Raw genomic sequence first — 20,487 nt, 5'->3', positions numbered from 1 at the left:
TCTTTCCCCATGGATGTTAATGGACTTGAGAAATTGCAAAATGTTATTACTTAAGAAAACATTATTTCCTGTTGGTGGTTGGTGGGACGGTGGTCAAGGGGTGAAGGGAGGGGCTAGGGGCTCTTGGAGGACTCCTTTTTTTTTTTTTTTGCTTCTTTTTCCACCCTTACATCCTAACAGCACGCACATTTGAAGCTGTATGAGGTTTTGTTTGTTTTCAAGAGATGTTTGAAAGAAGATCAAATGCTTGTGAAAGGCACTGGATCGGCAGCCCTAGAAACTGAAATGTCCCGGAAGCTGTGTGAGCCCGGAAATATCCCACATTTCTATTTATTTTGGCAATTTTATTTAAAACTAGTAAGAGCTGGAGTTCATGCTACAATTAAATTTTCCTCAGGCACCATGAAATGAAAACACATATTACATTTGATTTTAACTGGTTGAGAAAAATGGTGGTTTCTGAAAGTTCATTCTGTGACCTTGAAATAAAAGTTAACAGCTCCTCACATGGGAGAGCTGAGCTTTCACTTAAGTTGGAATTATTCATAGAACTGGGGTTCTCTGGGTTGGAAAGGCTCTTAGGTCACTGAGTTCCCTTCTATCATCTGCTTGAAGTCCCGATACCACCTCACCAAAAAGTGCTAGCAAGCTTGGCCTTGAAGGTTTTAGTGATACAAGACTCACTTCTACTTAAAGGGATCTATTTCTTTTTCGGATGGCTCTAATTTTCAGAACTAGATAAAATAATGTTAACTAAAACTTTAATAGTGATTACTATGTGCCAGGAATCATTTTAAGCAATATAATATGTATCTGTACATAAATGCTCCATATACATATATATAGATATTATCTCAATAAATCCTTACAACCATAGAAGGTAGATTCAAATAGCACTGTTGTTTGACAGATGAGAAAATCAAGGCACAGGTGAATGACATGATTTGCCCAAGGCCACTCAGTCAGTAAGTAAGAGTCGGGAATTCAACCTGGGAAGCATGACTCTAGAGTCTGTATTCTTAACTGCTATGTCTTACTTCATCTTCAATCTTTATAATTTCCCTTCATCTTAGTACAGAGATTAGCACATTGTAGGTGCTCAATAAAAGTATTTTTTGACAATTTTATTTCAGGATCATGACTCCTTCCATCTTCCCATTAGTTTTACACACAATCATCAATTTGCACCAAGAAATGGTAGAAACAGAATTTTAAATGATGATCAGTACTCAGCTCACTTTCAAGAAAACATCCAGGAACGCAACAGGTATATAACGTTCACTATAAAGTACTACTCATCCAGTTGTCACCTTTAGCAGTGGGTCCTTGAATGATTTCAGTTTAATCTCTAGAAATGCAAAGCTAGCCTGTATCAGTGCAATTCCTTTACCCTCCTTTTTCTTTCTTTCTTTCTTTTTTTTTTTTTTTTTTACTCTGTCCATGCCTCATTGCCCTATGCAAGGATGTGAGGAATCATTTCATCTCAGCAATGATGCTTATTTTTATGGTCTCCCACCACCCATCCACCTAGCATTATATGCCATGTATCACTAGGTGCTTGGTATTGACTATAGAAAGGAGGAGATAGAAAGACAATAATAGGTTCTTCATGTTTACTTTCTTCATATTATTCGGAAATCATATGTAGGCATTCATGATGACTGCTTTAGAGTTGATAAAACCCTTTCCAAAAAGAAGTGTATTTTAATCCACAGTATGAGAGTTAAGCATTTTTTAACTAGAAAGTTCCATTCCTTTTTTTTTCTTTTAGAGTCTCTGCCTCACTTCTTTTGAATGAAGTTTATCATAGAGTATAATTTAGAGTTTATCCAAAACCCTGAGTCATAATTGACATTTTCCCAGTCAACAATAAAATAGGGACAAGATAATCCTCTAAGGAACCTTTCCATAGGACATGAATTGTTAATTCTTCTGTGGAACTTGAAGAACCATCTGTGTATGCAGGCTACTCTCAGGTGGTGGTCACAATAAACATCAGCTTATGCATGAGACTGGTCTCAAAGCATGGATGTCTTAGTGAAGAACTCTGCATCTCCTGAATAAGGTGGCTGGCTAGATGGGCTAAGGCACCAGCCTACCCTTGTCTATTCAGATAGGCCAAGCATTTGTAACCACAGCAGAAGTGGCTTAGCTCCCAACTTAGGCTTGACATGTTTCTGATTGGACTTTTCCTCCCAGGTTGAGCCTTGGGCATGGCCTTATATGTTTTGTTATATTATATTTATTATATATCCTGTGTTTTCACTGCACCATAGAGCAAAGATGATCCTGAAGGAGAAGCATCAGGGGCATGAAGGATCAGGCAGAAAAGAGGTTCCTCTATACCATGACATCTTCAAAGTAGGTTACTTGGATGAAATGTTTCACTTCTTGGGTTAGTCATCTTCTTACACCAAGTGTCATCATTTGCTTGGCGACCACTTCTTTCCTACACCCTCTCTTAGGTCTTATAATTCATAATTTGGGTGATCTTGAGACTTTGTTTTATATCTGTGAAGACTCTAAGCCTACTAATTAAATCAAAGCTGAAGGAGAAGATTTACAAGACCTGAATTCTATGGTTCTAATTGGCTTTTTTTTTTTTTTTTTTTTTTTTACCTTCAGGAAAAACTATTAAGTTAAGAAGATTTCATGTGCCATCTATTTCTGCCCTGTCTTTTCCTTTTGGAATTATTTCTTAGTCCATGTTGATTATGTGCTCTTCCCTGCTGGCCGGAAGGAGGGCAGCTTAGAACTCAAGCATGCCTTTACCCTTATATGGATCTCAGTATTCTTATCTTAAAAGTGAAGGGATTGAACCCATCAACTTCAGAAGCTTTTTGTCCTAGTGTTTCCATGGAACAGAAACTTACAAGATTTCATATCTGAAAACCTAGATTTGTGTGTGTGTGTGTGTGTGTGTGTGTGTGTGCATATGGGACAGAGATAGACATACACACAGAGTTTTATAGAAGATAGGATAAGAAGGCAATAATCAGACATTAGAAGTCTTCTGTTATGGGCTGAATTGTGTCTCTTCTTGACCACTCGTTTGTTAAAGTCCTGACTCTCATTATCGAAAACATGTCCTCTTTGGATATAGGAACTTCTAGCTTCCAAAAATGTATGAAAATATCTGTTGCTTAAGACACCCAGTCTGTGGTACATTGTTATGGCAGCCCAAGAGCTGAAACAACTAACACATTTTTATATCTGATTCCAAAGTGCAAAAAAAAAAAAAAAAAAAGTTCAGTGACCTTCTCTTGTAGGTTACCTCACCGGCCTCACAGGCTTTTAGGCAAATACTTTGTGCCCTTTGGCCCGAACCTGGACTTGACCAAGAATCCCAGCCTCCAATGACACTGCAGGAAAGAAAATCTGGGAACTTCTATGACACAATTCAGTCTTGCTGAGAATTTTGGGCTAATATTTAACTTTGGAGATATATGAACCTGGGCAATTCTTCTATAATAGCTTCACACAAAGTTTTAAAAATGCATATAAAAGCCTTGATTTCTATCTTAATTCTTTAACTCTTATTTAATTTTTTTTTTTTTTTTTTTGAGGGGAATGTAGTATCTTATTTGTGTTCTTTTTTTCATTCTTGCCTCTGTTTTCCTTTGGACTTCCTCGGGCATTACATTTTTCTTTTCCATTATCTCCATGTTTGTTATCCACATTCTACAACAGGTTCCTTCTCCTTCCATCACATGCATTATCTAGCTCCACCAGGCCTACTGTTCTTCATTCCTCTATAGCACTTCCCACTTCTCTTTATCGCTGTCTGCTTCTCTCTCATCGTCCTTGCCTCTGTCTGCTTAGTCCTTCTCTCCTCCAGTTTCCTTTTTTTGCCTCTGTGTTCAGTTTCTAGCTCCAGTCTCCCTTCTCTGCTCTTTCTTCTTTCCTTTCATCTGCTGACTTGCTTCCGTCCCCACCTTCTGTTCCCCTCCTGGGTGTTTCTTTGGCCCACCTTTCCTTCTCCTCTGAGACTTCGTTTTCTTGGTGGTAGATGGGGGATGATACTGTAAACATCACAAAAATAATTGTATTGAGAACAGGTGGTTCCCTTGGTGTGATAGAGCCTTTGAGTCAGCCCAGAATGCCTGGGCTCCATGTGGTACAGGAGACAACATTGGTGCTGGAGGGATGTCTAGGCCACAGCCAAAAGACCCAAACTTCTAGAACTCTGGGACTTATCTCTGACCCCCACCCTCTCCCCAGCTAGAAATTTTGAGGTACTGGGTCACCTGGGAAGAGAAAGAATTAACCTGCCTTTGTCCCCTCAAGCACACTTCTCAAACACATTCACTTAAGTTACTTCTATGATGCTTGCTCCCTGACTTACCCACTGGTTACTGTGTTCTCTGTGCACCAGATTGTGCCCAAGCCCTTTCCATCATTCATGGTGGCTCCCTGGGGTCACCTCTCCACTAAGCTCCCTGGTCATCCTCCAGGCTCAGCTGCCGACCAGGAATCAGCACATGTGTCACTGTGAACTTCTTGGTTTCTCTTCTTATGCTTTCTGCACAATGCTAGTTTTGGCTCCAAAGAGTAAAACCACAGTTTTTTGTTTTTGTTTTCTGGTTTTGGTTTTTCAAACAATGTTCCCAAGGAGACCTACTTGGACTTTACTCTCCTTACCCACCCTTCCTCACTTTCTTTTTTCTCCACCTACCCCTGACTCTTCAGTTCTCATTCTTTCTACTTCAGGACTAAAATTTAAGCACTCCTCATTTTTTTACTCATTTATTCACTCATTCAACAAAATTTATAAAGTGACTAATATGCTGAGATGATTTATGTACTTTTGATGGTATAGATAGTAGTTGTAAGGTTTCTTTGAAGTCTAGGTCATAGATAAAGACACCTACAGATATTGATCATTAGAAATTTCTAGGTATTTCTAGAGCGAAACAGAAATTTCTATGTGTAGTGGGGGTTTTCTTTAATTGAATTTGTTACTGAATGTGAACTTCAAATAGTTCCCATTTTAACATATATTTTTTTACACCTTTGCAGAATACTAGACTTGAAAAGTTACATGCTTTGTTATTAATTACAATTATGAAAGATGGTAACACTTGTCCAATAGTTAATTTGTGCAGGATGTGCAAAGAAGTGCATGTCTATTTATTAATTCTTAAAACAGCTTGATGCAGTAGATATTATTACCCCAATTTTACTGATGAAACTGAGGTTTGGATAGGCTATGTTATTTGGCCAAGGGCTCTCAGCTGGTGACTGGTGAAGTTAGGACTTCAGTTTTGTCTGATACCAAGGCTCACGTTTAGTGACTGTTCTCCATTGTCTTCTGGTATCAGACTGTCCAGAGCAGTGGAAAGGAGAATATGCAATGTGGAGTGACCAAAGGGATGGATATCTGAGGTGAGAATGGTACTTTTTTGACCTGTAAGCCAGGAGATCGTGGGGCATAATTTCTGTCTGGCCTACCCACAAGTATCCTCAATCTCTTGAGGATGGTGGATCCCTCCCCACCAGCTGGCTTACCTTCTGAGCCTTGGGCATGTCGGTGTGGCGCTGGGCACGGACCGAGCGGGCAGACTTGGCAGGCTTGAGGGGTGCGCAGTACATCTCTAGCCTCCTCAGATCACAGCTCCGGAAGCAGCACTCGTCCACAATGCCTGTCTGAGGTGCCCTCCGACTGCTTGAACCATACCCCGTGGGCTTGTCTGTGCAAATCAAACACACAGTGGCCTGGCTTTAGAGGGGAAACGGCTTTCTTCAGAGTTCCACCCAGCCCCTGAAGCCTCTTCTCTTTTCATACCTGGTCCACCTACACATCTCAACCTCTTCCTAAAAAGTTTCCCCATCAATTCCTGACCCCACAGATCCTTCTGGATTCTGATGTGTCTCTGGACTCTGCCCCACACTCCTTAGCATCAACTCATGCAGCATGTACTTGATTTGTGTTAATTCTCGAGTTCTCAGAAACCTGTAGTCAAGGATCTTGTCTATGCCCAAATCTAGTATTTCCTTAAATACTCGCTTAGGTTGGAGGCTGCTATGAATATTAATGAAAAGGAGATAATATTTTAAGTTTTCTTTATCTTTTTAGCAAATCTGTATAGTTTTTATACAGATGTGTCACAGTTTATACAGTTTATACTGTTTATAAACTGTTTAAACTGTTTATACAGTTTTATATAGCAGGATGGCTCAAGTGTTTGCTCTTTTGCTTAACTACTACCATTGTGACGTCAGGTCGAGTATCAAAGGAGTTTTAAGTCTGGAAAGGGCTCCTCATTTTACTGATGTGGAAACTGAGACTCAAGCAATGACTTGCTTTAAGTAATTCATGCAATAAGGGGTTGAATCAGGATTCAAACTCAGATATATTCCCTGCAGAGTTCAAGTACTTCAGAGAGCCCAGGAAACCTGTCGTGTAACTATGGACAAGTCACTTAAGCCTCTTGGGCCCAGTTTATCCATTTGTAAAGTATATTTAATAATATCTTCATTATAAGAATTCTTTGAGGATTACATGAGATAATGTATGAAACGTGCTTAGAACATCACCTGACATAAAGCAGATCCTAAAGAAATGTTTGTTACGTTCTCTGAGTACCCTTTTCCAGGATCTTATAGTCTGTGACAAAACAGCTTCAGTGTTAAGTGCATCCAGAAGCCTTGGAATTCGGAATTGATAACAGTACTAGTGTGACGGTGCTTCCTCTACTATCACCCTGGAGAGACCAGAACAATCAATTCTGTTTCTTATAAAATAACTACTACACTGAGACAGAATGAACTAAATGTCCATCTTTCATGTGATTTCTAATTACCCAGAGGGCACATCATGAATCAAATTTCTTTTGATGTTCGCAAATTAGTTAGACCTCTTTACTTGGCAAGTAGGTTTGGGTTTAGTTTTATTTTGCATTGTTTTGATTTGGACACATTTTTCCTGGCTCTAGAATTAAAAGAGAGGGCAAAACAAGCTTACATGAATTTGCCATGGGAACTGAGTGTACCTAAGTTCTGTGTAATCTTTTTGTTAAAGTAGAACTTCTGTTAAACCAAATCATGCTTATATACCAATAGACAAGGCAGACATAAGTGAAACTGCTGTAACTCAGGCAAACATGGGGGGACTGGCACTTGGCTTTCTCTCATCTCCCTTACTTCACTTGGGAGGCAGGGGGCCTGGTCTTCTGCATTGATAACCAGCCTTCATGGAGGAAAATTTGTGAACCACTGATCCTGAAGAGTCCAATCAATCAATCTGGCATATATTCAATCTTTATTCCCGACACAGAAGACAATGTTATAGTTTAAACAAAAAGTCTTACGTTTGTGCAATAATGACACCATTCTTGCAGAATGGTGTTTTGAAGGTCAAAATCCCCATGTATATTTTGAACTCCCTAGTTAGGGAAGATCAGACCCTTGGTAATGGCGTGCTACCAAACTAGTTTGGCTGCTTTGCTGCTTGAAGGGCCAACCGTTCATGGCATCCTCTACAAACCCAAATGTTTTCCTGATGTTTGGCGCAGCAGTCTGGGGATGCTTCCTCCCCGTAAGGCAGGTTTATTGTCATTCTTAGCACAGCTGAGGGTAGTAACTCAGGGAGGGTTCCTTTGTAGTCTCTTTGGGTGGGGTCTGCTTTCTCACTTAGGGGCAAGCCCTGTGGGTGCCTCATGGTTGAGGGGTTTGGGAGGGACAGGGAGCTGGCCCCAATCGAAGCCTCAGTAGTGTTTTCACTTGCCATTGGAGAAGCCACTAGTACAGAAGACTCTCTGGTTCTGCTCGCCAGCCGGGCTCTGGCAAGCTGAGACTTAGCCAGTCCCCTGGGCAATGTAAACAATGTTTTTTGTTTTTTGTTTTTATAATCTTTTCCTGGGACTATAAATTAGAGGAAAGACACAAATGGGCCTACATGGTTCATTGTAATCCACAAAGGACTTCTACATACTTTTTGCTAAGTGGATATTTCAAGAGGTTGACGGGGTCAGCCAGTTAAGTGTAGCTGATACACTGGTTTTTCTCTTAGGGTGGGAAGAAGGGGACTTGGCCTACGTTGAGGTATCCCTATTGTTCACCATAGGTAATGGTTGCTCTTTGTTGAAATGATACATTTCTTAATGGGACATAATTGGGATTTTTTTGCTGTATAGTGTAGAATAGAAATTTGAAGTTTAAAGGTGGGGCAGTAAAGGTGGTTCCAAAAACCTTCAAACTTGGCTAACTCAGAAACAACTAATTGCAAAATTCATGCTTAGGGAGATGGAGAGGGGTTGGGTCTGAAATTCCAGGACCCCTTAGCATTTCCATTTCATGCATTTCTAATATAATCTTCCTTCTGGAGGAAGACACCACCCTAAACCTTGGGTAGACAGAAAACACGATGTACTGCATATTCCCTTCTTGGAGACTATCAGTAGACATGAACCTCACCACAGGTCTATTTCCTCTTATGAAATAGAAAGTAATCATGAGCATAGCAAAAAACAAAAAACAAACAAACAAACAACAACAACAAAAAAACCCACAAACAAACAAACAAACAAAAAAACCAAACAAACATACCTGGGTACCTGCTTTGTCATCTTTCTTAGATGAGCTCAGAATTTAACATGGCTCAGTCTATAAAATAGCTATGCTTTTCCAGTCCATAGATGAATGAATTTAGGAACAGAAATTTAGGACTTTTTTGTAATGCCCCATAAAAAAGTTTACCTTATATCCATATCTTCTTAAAAAAATATTGTTGAAATGGTGGTATATAGTCTTGGATTTTATCATACATGTAACTGCTGGTTAACTTTAGTTACCACAGTTCTAGAAAGATGTTTTTCTTTGTTCATATATTCATCATAATCTACAACAGACTAATGGCCCTTCATTGGGAATATATGAATACAGCAAATGTTTGCCTATTGCCTTTTAAAGTTTATTTCATCCTTTGAAGTGTCCAATAAGCTCTATTTCTGGTTCTACATCAAGATATGTAGCCGAAGAAATCATTTCTCACTAATTGAGAGGCCACAGTTGAGGGTCAATGTTTTGTCCTTTATCTTCAAATGCCTCATATGACTTCTTTTGTTTCTTTAAATTGAAGTACAGCTGACATACTCTATTATATTAGTTTTAGGTAGTGATTCAATATTTATTTACGTTATGAAATGGTCACCATGATAAATCTAGCTACTGTCTGTCACCATACAAAGTTATTACAATGCTATTACCTATTCTCTGTGTTGCACATTGCATTCTTATTTTTTGTTTATTTTATACTCCTTCCCCTCTGATTTGTTTTCTATGGCTGTTAGGCTGTTTCTCTTTTGTTTTGTTTGTTCCTTTGTGTTGTTTTTTAGATTCTGCATATAAGTGAAATTGTATGATATCTGTCTTTATCCATCTGACTTTTTTCACTTAGTATGATACCTCTAGGTCTGTCCATCTTACGACAAATGGCAAAATTTCATTTTTTTAATGATTGACTAATACTCCATTATATATACTATATACCACATATTTTTTATTCATTCATCTATTGATGGACACTTAATTGCTTCCCTATCTTGGCTATTATAAATAATGTTGCAGTGAACATAGAGGTACACATATCTTTTCAAACCAGTGTCACATTTTCTTCAGATAAATACCCAGAAGTAGAATTCCTGGATTATAGGTTCTATTTTTAATTTTTTGAGGAACCTCCATACTGTTTTCCATACTGTGGCAGGACCATTTTGTATTACCACAACCAGTACACTCCTATTACTTTTTTTAGAGAACCAAAATTTGGTATTTGTTGCTTTGGGCTAAAACTAGAAGACTGAAACAATATGGTTCACTGGAAAGGTTGTAAAATCATTTGCTCCAATATTTTGAGAAAAATAGGGACTTATTATGACATGTAAATTATAGCTGTTGTCATCATGATTAATTTTTAAATGAGATAGAATGAATTGTTCTATCCTTGCTTTTATAAACTCCTCATTAGGAACTATGTAATTCTGCTCCAGTGGGCAGTGTCAGAACTGGTAGGTGAATGGGAAACAAATATTGCCTTAGTATAAGAAGAAACTTCTAACAATTTGTACTCAAAAGTGTTAAAAAGGGGATAAACATCTTTTAAAGATAATGAACTACCCATTGTTAGAAACAGTTAAGTAAAGACTATATGAACACCTGCCAGAGATCTTAGGAACATATTCCTGTTCTGTACACAGTGTATGACCGCCATGGTGCCATCTATTTCAGATTCTGTAACAAGTAAAAAGTGGAGGAGAAAACCCTTCTAGGTCAAATATTCAGTATGGTTGGAAGTTACTTACATTTTCTTCAAGAAAGAGGTTCAAATATTTTTTTAACTTAGAAAGTGAAAATATTTTTTTTCCATTTATTACTTGAGTTCCCCAAGAGGCTTAAAGTATGTTTTCCTCACTTGGGACTACCAAAAAAGAAATAGAATAGAAAAACAAGAGTCCTTTCTACAAGTAGGTACATTCACAGAGTTCTGTGGTAGTGGCATTATGAAGTGACTATATACTCACTCCACTATTAGCATGAACAGATAACACGTATAAAATTAGACAAATTTTTTTCTTGCTGACAGAGTCTTGACATTGAAATTTTATTTATTTATTTATTTAATTAGTCAGTAGTTTTGCTCCAAAGCATGCACACCAAATGTTGCTTAGCAGACAAACTGGCCACCACCTAACCTAGGCTTTGACTCCACTACGCATAGACATAACATGTAGTCACAGTGCACTGCTGTGTCTTGAAAGTAGGCGAACAGACAGAATTCCAATGGTTAAGCAGCTGGCTTCTATAATAATAGCACTTCCCTTTAAATAATGCATGGTCAGTGGAGTAATTCAATAATCTTCAGGGCAAACTTGCTAGTTACAAGGGTTTTGGGCAGAATTGTGGCATCATCAAAACCACACCAATTAGCTGAGTCTCACATTTTGTCATGGAGGCAAGCAACTTGCTTCCCTCCATCTCTGAAGGAGAAGGTGTAATGCTGAGATTAAACTGGGAGAATAATTTCTAAAACAAAGAACTCTAGTTGTGCATTACTGGTAGAAATGATACTAACTCTTCTGGTGCTACGTATGCCTGTGCTTCTTATAGGTTTCTCGGAAGGCAGTTGGGTTGCTGTACTGAATTTTAATTTCCTTTGAAACTTCCCCTCCTATTGAGAAAGCTTTACTTTAATTATTTAAACCCTGTCAATGGAAAGAGGAGACATTGATTTGAAGTATCAATATTTAAACAATGAAAAATGCAAACATTTTGCAAACAGGGAAATATTCTGTTCTGAAGACACAACTTGCGACTATTTGGGTTCTGAGGAATAAAACTATTTTCTAGAAATTGCTAACAGGAAGAGGTTATAAAGTCAATCATATTTGGAAGGCAGAGAAAAAGAAATAAGACAATTCAAGTTGGCTGTTTCTAAAAAAATCCACAACTATGTGTTTGATGGAAAACACAAATGGAGTTATTAAGTAATAAGAAACTACTTCCATTTAACTTTGATTAACTGAAGATTGATCTCAAAATTAACTACTACAGTAAGAATCTGCAGAAGCCAGAAAATTGGGTTTCTTACACCAACTATTTATCCAAAATCTCCAGACATGTTGACAATTCAGAGTAACTCAGAATGATTAATTTCTTAGGGCAATGTTTTCCCATGGGCCACCTTGTCTAATAAAAAATCATTCAGTTGACATAATTTTGCATGGTATACTCTAGGAAAGTTGGGTAAAATATGAGTAATCTTGAACTTGTCTCTATTTTAGCATTTTAATTGTTATTTTCATTGGTGGAAAAGTGAGAATTACTTCTCAATCCTTCATACACATTTTATGGCTTCATATGGAAAACTAGACTCCTTTCATGAATTCCTAACATAAGGAAAATTGCGATAAGGCTATTTATCCAAACACAAAATGTGATACATTGATGGTTGATATTTTCTGAATTCATAGGATTGGCATTTAGCTTAAAGACTTTTGATGAGTCAGTATTTTACCTTTAAAATTTTTTTATGGAAATCACACTTGAATGAAAACAATTCTTGAGATATATGTTATCATACGATTAGTAAAGACACAGAAAGAGGCTTTCACTTCTGTAAACTAGGTACATTATTATGCACTTAGAATAATATACATGCACACACTTACACATGTATCAGGGAGTCAAGTGACTTACCATCAGTATCAAGGCTATTGTCATACACTTTGAAATTAAGATTGTTTTTGAAGAAGTTTTTCTGCCTTATATGTTGCTAGTGGATTCTACTCATTTCTGCTTTTCTACACAAGGAGCTTTCCAAGTAGGATTGACCTTTGGCATTTGCAGAAGTGAACACTGAGAAAATGTCCACTTTTCTATGAACTACCTATCATGAACTTTTCTGGAAAACCTATCAGACTTAGGCATTGATTTCATTTTGGCCTATGTTAATTTTTAACTGCCGGTGTTTGCTGGTCCCACTACTTCTCAGTTGGACGAGGTCATCTTTTCTAGGAATCTTGGCTCTACTTGACCCCACCCCCACCCCCACCACTCAGCAACTCTTTCTCAGCTACTAAATCCCCACAACCCAAAAGACCAAAATCTTCTTGTTACCCAATCAAGTCAATGTTTGTGTATCTGTGGGTCTGAAAGGAATGAAGGAGAGATCTATGGGGCTTCCATTTTCTTTAAAGCCTCCTTTCTTTTGGAAGCCTCATCTCAAGGGCAGGTGTAAAAATAGTGTTACTTAGTCCACCTCTATCTCTAAGACCAGGAAACTAAAGCACAAGGCCTAGGGACAAGAAAACTGGCGATTCAGAGCAGAAATATTACTGTTTTAGGACTCTGGAGAAATGGGCCAACAGAGTGGGAAGCAACATGATGTATTACTTTAGCCTGATACAATGCCCTGGAGGACAACCGTCTTGCCAGGACAGCACAATTTACTAGCTTAGGTCTGATTCCAAGGCTTGGAGGAGATAGATGTAGCCAACAAAATTATGTTTTGGCAAGAGAAATGCTTTGCTGGACAGAAATGTTGCCCTAAGGGAATGGTTTGGTTTATCAACGTCTAAGGTAAACGATAATCAAATGCCAAGAGGTCATTTTTATGTTTGAATGACTTCAGTTGGGCCTGCTATATAAGTTAGCTACCATTTTCTAGTTACATAGTTTCAGTTATTTAGAACATATTGCAGGATTTGAGCATGATCTGCCTGTGACATCAGTCATACCAATGAAGGAGGCAATATGTGGAATGGCTAAAAGCACAGGTTTTGGAATCAGACAGATCTGGATTCTGCCACTTATTCACTGTTCACCTTGGGCAAGGCACCAAACATTCTAAGACTCAGAAGTTATAGAAAATGGACATATGTAAAAGAGTACCTCCAAGATTAAGTGATAATGTGTGCAATGTATCTTGTACAATGTCTGGTATGCAGTAAGGTCTGGATAAATGTTAGCTATTTTAAGCAGTATAATTACGGAGTTGAGTTGGATAACATAGCTCGCTGGGCAGGTATTGTCCTCCTCTCTTAATCTTAAAAATGTATCCTTTCCAATGTTTTGTTGAAAAGATCCTTTCTAGATAGAGGAGGACTGCTTGCCATTAAAGTAAGTGAATAACCGTTCCCTTGGAAAGGATATCCAAACTATAGTTTGTCTAGATTGTTCTAAATAGTTTCAATCTAGAATAGACCCTTTGAAAATGGGTGCACCTATCAAGTCAAACAAGGCAAAGTCATATGGGCTTATCTTGAACTCTTGTTACCTTTGACTTTTCCCCAATAGCTATTCAGTGTTACCATCCCCATCCATCCACTTCTTTGAGAAACAGTGTTGCAAGGCATGAGGTGTGTGCGGGCAAAATAGGTGGTGAGAAGTGGTTTCCCAATCACTTTCCACACAGCGTCCGTATTTTTCTCCTCTCTCTTCACTTCATGCCTCAGCTCTTTTTTTCCTCTTCTTTTCTGAATCTTCTCCTCTCTTCCTTCTGACAACCGCTGATGTTTTTACTTACTGATGAATTCTAAGACAATTTCTATGCAGACTTCATAGTAGCCTAGGAATTATAGTTTAGTTCCCTCCCCAGAATGACTGAAAACTAGGGCTACCTCCCCTACCAACCTCACTTTGGGAATAAGCAGTCACCAAGTATACAGTGTCACCAGGCCCACTTAGTCACTACTTTATCTTGGACCCATGCCTGAATAAGATAAAAATAGACAACAAAGAGAAAGAATACGAAGGGATGCTGAGGAATTACTTATATGGACTTCACTTATCTCATTTTTTTGAGAAAGAATATGACGGAAATTGTAAGATGAGTCTGGCTCCAACCTGGAGATTGTAGCCATGCTACCAACTTTATCTCTTCTACTTGCATTGTTACTGTTCGTTTATTCTTTCAAATGTGGTAAGAGAGGCCTTGTAGGCAAAACATAAGGCACTGGTGAATAGAGGGTAACACCCTTCTCTCTGGTACCACAGAAAGATGAATTAGCCAAAAGAGTATTGAAACACATTCTCTTTATTTTTAGTTTCACTCTAAAGTCTATCATTTCTCTTTTCTTTGCAACTTGGCTCCTGCTCTGCGTTCTCAGGGGCCCTGTTCCCTGTCAGTCTCCCCACTCAGGCCTCTGTGTTTTGCTCAGGGCACATCTGGAGATTTTCCCAGGGGTGGGTGTGACACAGTCAGGATGGCAGGTGAAGGGGTGACAGCTGCCAGGGCAGTCTGGCGTGTCTGAAGGGAGAGTGTTGGGAGGGGGAGGCCCCGTAAGGAGAGGCACTGGGCCTGCCTCAGGGAGTGAGCTGCTGGAAGGCCGCCTCCACAGCAGCAGACACAGTTCTCGGCATTATTGTAGAGAAGGAACAGCCAGAGTGAGCGACAGATTGAACACGGGGAGTGAAGGAGGAGGAGGAAAGGAAGGAGAAGGTGGCCAGGGTGTTACATGATATAAATAACCACATGGCGTGCAGTTTAGTGCCAGTTGGGTTGTGTGTGATGTCCCTTTCATGCCGGTGTGTTACCAGCGCTGTTCCTGAATTGAAAGGTCCTGGGAAGTGTTTCTGTAGCACCTACAAGAGTGTCATATGCAGAGAGGGAAGAAGAAGAAGGCCATGTGGTATATTGAAAACAACATTGGAGTTTAGCTCCAGAACCTTGGTGCAAATTCACAGGTCACCTCAACTCTCTGAGATCCAATTTTCTCACGTTGACCACCAAAGTACTGGAGACCATCAAGCACTCCTAACAACATGACCGTAAGGATTATCTGGCTGGTTATGCTACCCACTTTTTAATCAATAATGTTCATATGGCATGTCAGTCTTTCTCCTTAATCATCGGGAAATATATTGTGAAGAAAAGTTGGATGAGACAATCAGGAATTTCCTCTCTGTCAGGTTTAAATTTACATGAAATAAATTTTAGGAAGGAAAGAGTTTAGGAAAAGCAAGGATCAGTGTTGGATTTGACGGAAGAAAATAGGGAATGTCTAATAGGGAGGCAGGCTTGAGTAAGAGGAGGGGACAAGACCATGTATAGGGATTGAAGAAGCCAGTTCAAGGAGGATACAGGTGTGAATTAGAAAGAGGGTAATAGGGGGAGTTATTTATTGGGGCTGTTGAAACAGCAGCGAGAATCAAACTACATTGTATGAACCAAGGTCCTGAAGGCTTAGAGTAGTAGGTGAGGGATGGCCTTCACTTGTGTGGGCACTTGGAAATGAAAATTAGTGTGAAATTGTGGGCACAGTCTTTTACCATTACTTTTTACAAAGCTGCATCTTCAAAAAATGAATAAGCAGACAAGCCCTGGGAGGGTTGCTAATACTGTTGGCCAGAATGCTAAACTTGTAGCCCTCAGAATGGCTACAACTTTATTTCGCTGGTTTTCTTGGTGTCTGTGTATGGTATATGAATCCTCTGTGAGATAATTCAGCTTCTTCCAGGGGAACACATGCATAGTTTCCCTGGAAAATTCCAGCTACAACCATATGCTGTCTCATCTCTGATAAAGTGAATGGGCTTCCAGACAAGTCATCATCTCTACAATTGGTACCCAACATCTGCCCAGCAGATAAAAATAGAAGATGACCACTATAAACATGGTTTTTCAAACATCACCTCTTTTTTTGGTAAACTAAACTAATGTTAAGGTTACTAAAATTTTAAAATCTGTACAAGGAGTTCTCAAGTTGTAGTATTATTTATCAAAATACCAAGCGGGTATGCAGATTAGACTGAACAGTTCATTTAGAGTTATTATATTATTTCAGGAACTTTCAGGTAAATTCTGGACTCATGAGACCATCTTTTATTTCTTTTCTTTCAATGGAATTTTGCTGCTATAATTTTTCTCCCTTTTCTCTTAACATTTGATTATTTAAACATGACCAATAGACTTGAAAGGCTTTCCTTAAATTATTGTATTTTAGAATTTCATACATCTTTGGACATCATAGCAAACTTAAGGTCAACTAAAGAGATTTCTTAGCAATCTGGCAAATCACTAAGCCTGTAAGCTTTTAACCACCCACTCATCCTAATCTTCTTCCCCCAAATATTATTTTTCTGAATTGAAGAAGTAAATTATGAATAAGGAGAGGGATACATGTGGTTAAGTTGTGGCTTGTGTCCACGATAAATATTGTTCTTAATTTAATTTCATCTAAGACCGATAGCATGCCTACCTCTTTAAAACTTATGAACGTTATTTAGCAAATATTATTCTCAACTAAGTAAAATCTCTGATTTTCTTACTTATTTTACTAAATTTAGCAAAGAAAAACACTTTCATCTTTGATATTCAAAATCACAAAAGAGAAACCAAACTCCTTTCTTTTTATTTTTTTCCTCACATAGTCAAACATGCTGTGAATGACCACATTGCTCCGCTCTGGGATTCCACTCTGAGGCAGTGGCCTCTTGGCCTTCTATCCAGTCGCTCATTTCCATGAATTTACTTTCTGAGAACTAGAGACAGTTGCCCCAGAAGTTGTTTTTCACTTTATCCATGATTGGGGAATTCATTAGCCTCATTGGGAACAAGTAACCTGAGGACTAATGTGTCATATTGGGACAGGATATTGCTTGTGGGACATTTTATTTCCTTTAACACTTGCCTTCTGTCTGCTCTCTTTGGCTCAGATCTGGGTTTGGGAAGGTTGCATGGAGGCACTGCTTATACTAATACGTAAGCAAATTAACTTTGTCTTAACTCCGGCAGGAAGTGAGGGCCCAAGTGAGGGCTAACAGATCTCTCCTGATGCATAGTCTTTTAGCAGGGCAGTCTCAATTTTCTCTTCCCAGCTTTCCAGAAAGTATATTCTTCCCTGCAACCCCCCACCAAGTCTCTCATACCTGTGAGAAAGGAGAATATCAAGTCCATTGACTTCTTGATAGCTATGGTCTCCATAATCTCCAATATGTCAATTAGATGTGTGTTTGTATAAAAACTGCATATAGAAACCCTCAGTTTGATAAGAAGAAATGATCCTCAAGGTCTTGTAGCAACTTCTATGTACTTGGGGTAAGAGGAGAGAAGTAAAGCTCTTTGAATGAGTTGTAAGGGTTCTGATAAGAGAATGGGGAGAGAATTGCATGCATTCTCATTTCTAAACTCAGAGTTCATGTCATTGATGAGGACTTCTTAAAGAAAAGAATGATAGGAAAAAGGGGGCTGTTGGCCTAGAAACATTTTAATTACTTCTAAAGACTTGCTGACATTTATTTTTCTTTTCAAACAACTTCTTGTTTTCCTCTTCTCCTCCTCCTCCTTTGCTCTGGTTCAAGATGATACCCTGGTAAAGGTCACTTGTGAAGTCCTAGTCTTTACATATCTTCTCACTGAACCAGTGCTCCCACGGTCCACTGAGATCTGCCCTTGGCAGACATTTCCCGGAGTTAGACTATGAATCGTCATAAATTCCTTGCATTCTTCACAACATCTGTGCCTTCTTTTGCCACATCTTTTTTCCTGGTACTCAACAGGCCACAAATTACCCTGGACTTCTCTTTTCAGGCTGTTGATGTCTTAACACTCTCCTTTCAAACCAAATTCCTCTCTTGTCCTTGGCTGTTGCTCTTGGCTTCCCAGACTTCCCATCTCCCTCATCTGGGTTAGTCATCTGCGGCATCACCAGCAGTGTCTCTTTCTCTTAGCCTTCTATCTACCTGCTTGGATGCTTAGTTAAACTCCCTAACATGATTTAAACACTCTAGTGCAGACAGTACCTCCCTGCATCAAGAACACTTGACAAGACTCAAACCCAGAGGATACTGGTTAGCCAGTGGAAGAGAAAGAACTATAATAAGACCCAAAGATACAATCAAATGAGGTTGCAAACTTTTCCAATAAACACAAGTTTCTCTTGGGAGTGAAAGGCAACATTTCATTCATTCTTTTGTTGATTTTATATTTAAACTTATTTTTTTGACATTTAGAACAATGGGGGCCTTTGCAATAAAAACATTACCTATAGCTTCCTTTTGCTGAGAGCTTTGCATTAAACTACTATAGTAAATAGTATTTTTCCTATTTTTTTTCATTTATATCCTACAGTACTACATGGAGTAGGCATTATTACTATATCCATTTTATGTATGAGGAAACTGATGCTTGGTAAGGTGAAGTAACTTGACCCAAATCATACAGTTAGAAAGTTGCAGAGCCAGTTCCCTTCAACTGAGGACACCTTGAAAATGGGAGAAATCCCTGGTCAGGAAAAACTCTGAATATGTAACTGTTACTCTGAATATGTAACTATAACTGAATATGTAACTGATTCTCAAAGACATGTAATGCTAATATCCATAAAGGATGTGGGGGAGGCCATCTATGTCAGCCAACCCCATGGTTTGAGCATGAGCTGTGGACAGTTTTACACTAGGCATTTTAGACAGTGTCAGAAGGAATGGCATGCATGGCCTCAGCCCTTGAGAGAGAAGTCTATGCAATCTTGCAGTTTGGGGTACAGCTGGGTATGGGATGCTCACATCTCACCCCATACACTGTGATTCTTTCCAGTTCCAGATGGGGCAGCAGCTGGACCATCTTGTTTCCAATTCTTTTGAATTACCAATGTTATAACAACTTCAGGAGAAATTGAAATAAAGAAATTTTACCCATAATCTTGATATCTCAACAAATAATATTATCTTCACTTAAACATTTTTTTCTAGTTCTCATCCAGGTGCACACATCATTTTGACATAGCTGTAGTCACAGCCTAAATTGAATGCAATATTGTTTTCTTTGCTTAACATTATATTACAAGCATTTTACACATTGCTACATAATCTTCATAATTATAATTTTAAAGCAGCAGAATATTTTATTGAGTGGATTTTTCATCATTTAGCTCTTTAACCGTTTTCCTGTTACTAGACATTTAGGCTATTTCCGGTTTTATCATTATTTTAACTAATCTAGCATTATTTTTGTGTACACATCTTTCTACTGTTTGAGATCATTTATAAGATCAGATTCTCGGGCGCCTGAGTGGCTCAGCAGGTTAAGCCTCTGCCTTCGGCTCAGGTCATGATCTCAGGGTCCTGGGATTGAGTCCCACATCAGGCTCCTTGCTCCACAGGGAGCCTGCTTCCCCCCATCTCCCTTTCTCTCTACCTGCCTCTCTGCCTACTTGTGATCTCTCTGTCAAATAAATAAATAAAATCTTTAAAAAAAATATCAGATTCTCAGTTGGAATGCCTGGGGGGTGCTCAGTCAGGTAAGTGGCTGCCTTAAGTGGCTCAGTTCATGGTCCCAGGGTCCAGGGATCAAGTCCCTCTCCTCAGTCTCCTTGCTTGCTCAACGGGGAGCCTGCTTTTCCCTCTGTCTGCAGCTCCCCCTGCTTGTGCATGGGGACTCTCTCTCTGACAAATAAATTAATAAAATCTTTTAAAAATAAAGAATAAATTCCCAGGAGTGGAATCATCAAGTCTCAAAGGATATGGTCAGACAACCCAATTTTGATGAAAGACCTTGATTTTTGCATAAAGATGCAAAGGAAAGACCAAAGGACTAAAGCAGAGAATTATATCCAGATATTTTCCCAGGATTAGAAAAGACACAACCAAGGTGGAGCACAAACAGGAATCTTACCTGCATCCCATGAATTAGAATAAAAGAACCAATTTCTGTTTTCTATTACTGGTACAGTTTCCTCTGAAGGAAACATGGGGTGTAACCAAGACTTAGGCTTGGCATCCAAAAGTTTGCTAAGTAAAAATAAAACCAGGAAAAATGAAATTGATGACAAGAGACCCTGGTTCTCAACTTTCAAAATTACCAAGTACCTATGAGGTTTCTTCTCTAAGGTGAGGAGAGTGGGACTTCAAGGAGGCCAGACAACATCATGCCCCAGTGTATGGAGCAGGGGAATTTGTATTGTAAATAACAAAAGTCTCTGTTCCTGTTCTCCTTCTGAACCCAAGTTCTACATGGAATGCCAGGCTCTTGCCTCACCCACTTTTGGGGAT

At 38.9% G+C, this 20,487-nt stretch overlaps 1 protein-coding gene and 1 long non-coding RNA gene across 6 annotated transcripts in view; one reads left to right on the top strand and one right to left on the bottom strand.

Moving 5' to 3' along the window:
• Positions 1–20,487, bottom strand: part of IGF1 (insulin like growth factor 1) — a 78,253-nt gene that overhangs the window by 15,958 nt on the left and 41,808 nt on the right. For 2 of the 5 annotated variants that reach the window (XM_082739137.1, XM_082739135.1), the window contains exons 3-4: positions 5,509–5,690; positions 3,971–4,022 (exon numbers count right to left, since the gene is read on the bottom strand). In XM_082739137.1, the coding sequence (XP_082595263.1) occupies positions 3,971–4,022; positions 5,509–5,690 (234 nt within the window). Of the gene's footprint in view, positions 1–1,109; positions 4,023–5,508; positions 5,691–20,487 lie in introns of those variants that run through there. The other 3 variants (XM_082739139.1, XM_082739138.1, XM_082739136.1) reach the window with 2 other exon arrangements.
• Positions 1–20,487, top strand: part of LOC309868939 — a 168,760-nt gene that overhangs the window by 136,156 nt on the left and 12,117 nt on the right. The window lies entirely within an intron of this gene.

Source organism: Mustela nivalis (genome assembly GCF_964662115.1).
Source record: "Mustela nivalis genome assembly, chromosome: 7".
In the NCBI taxonomy this organism is placed as follows: domain Eukaryota; kingdom Metazoa; phylum Chordata; class Mammalia; order Carnivora; family Mustelidae; genus Mustela; species Mustela nivalis.
This window is presented reverse-complemented; position numbering and strand designations above follow the sequence as displayed.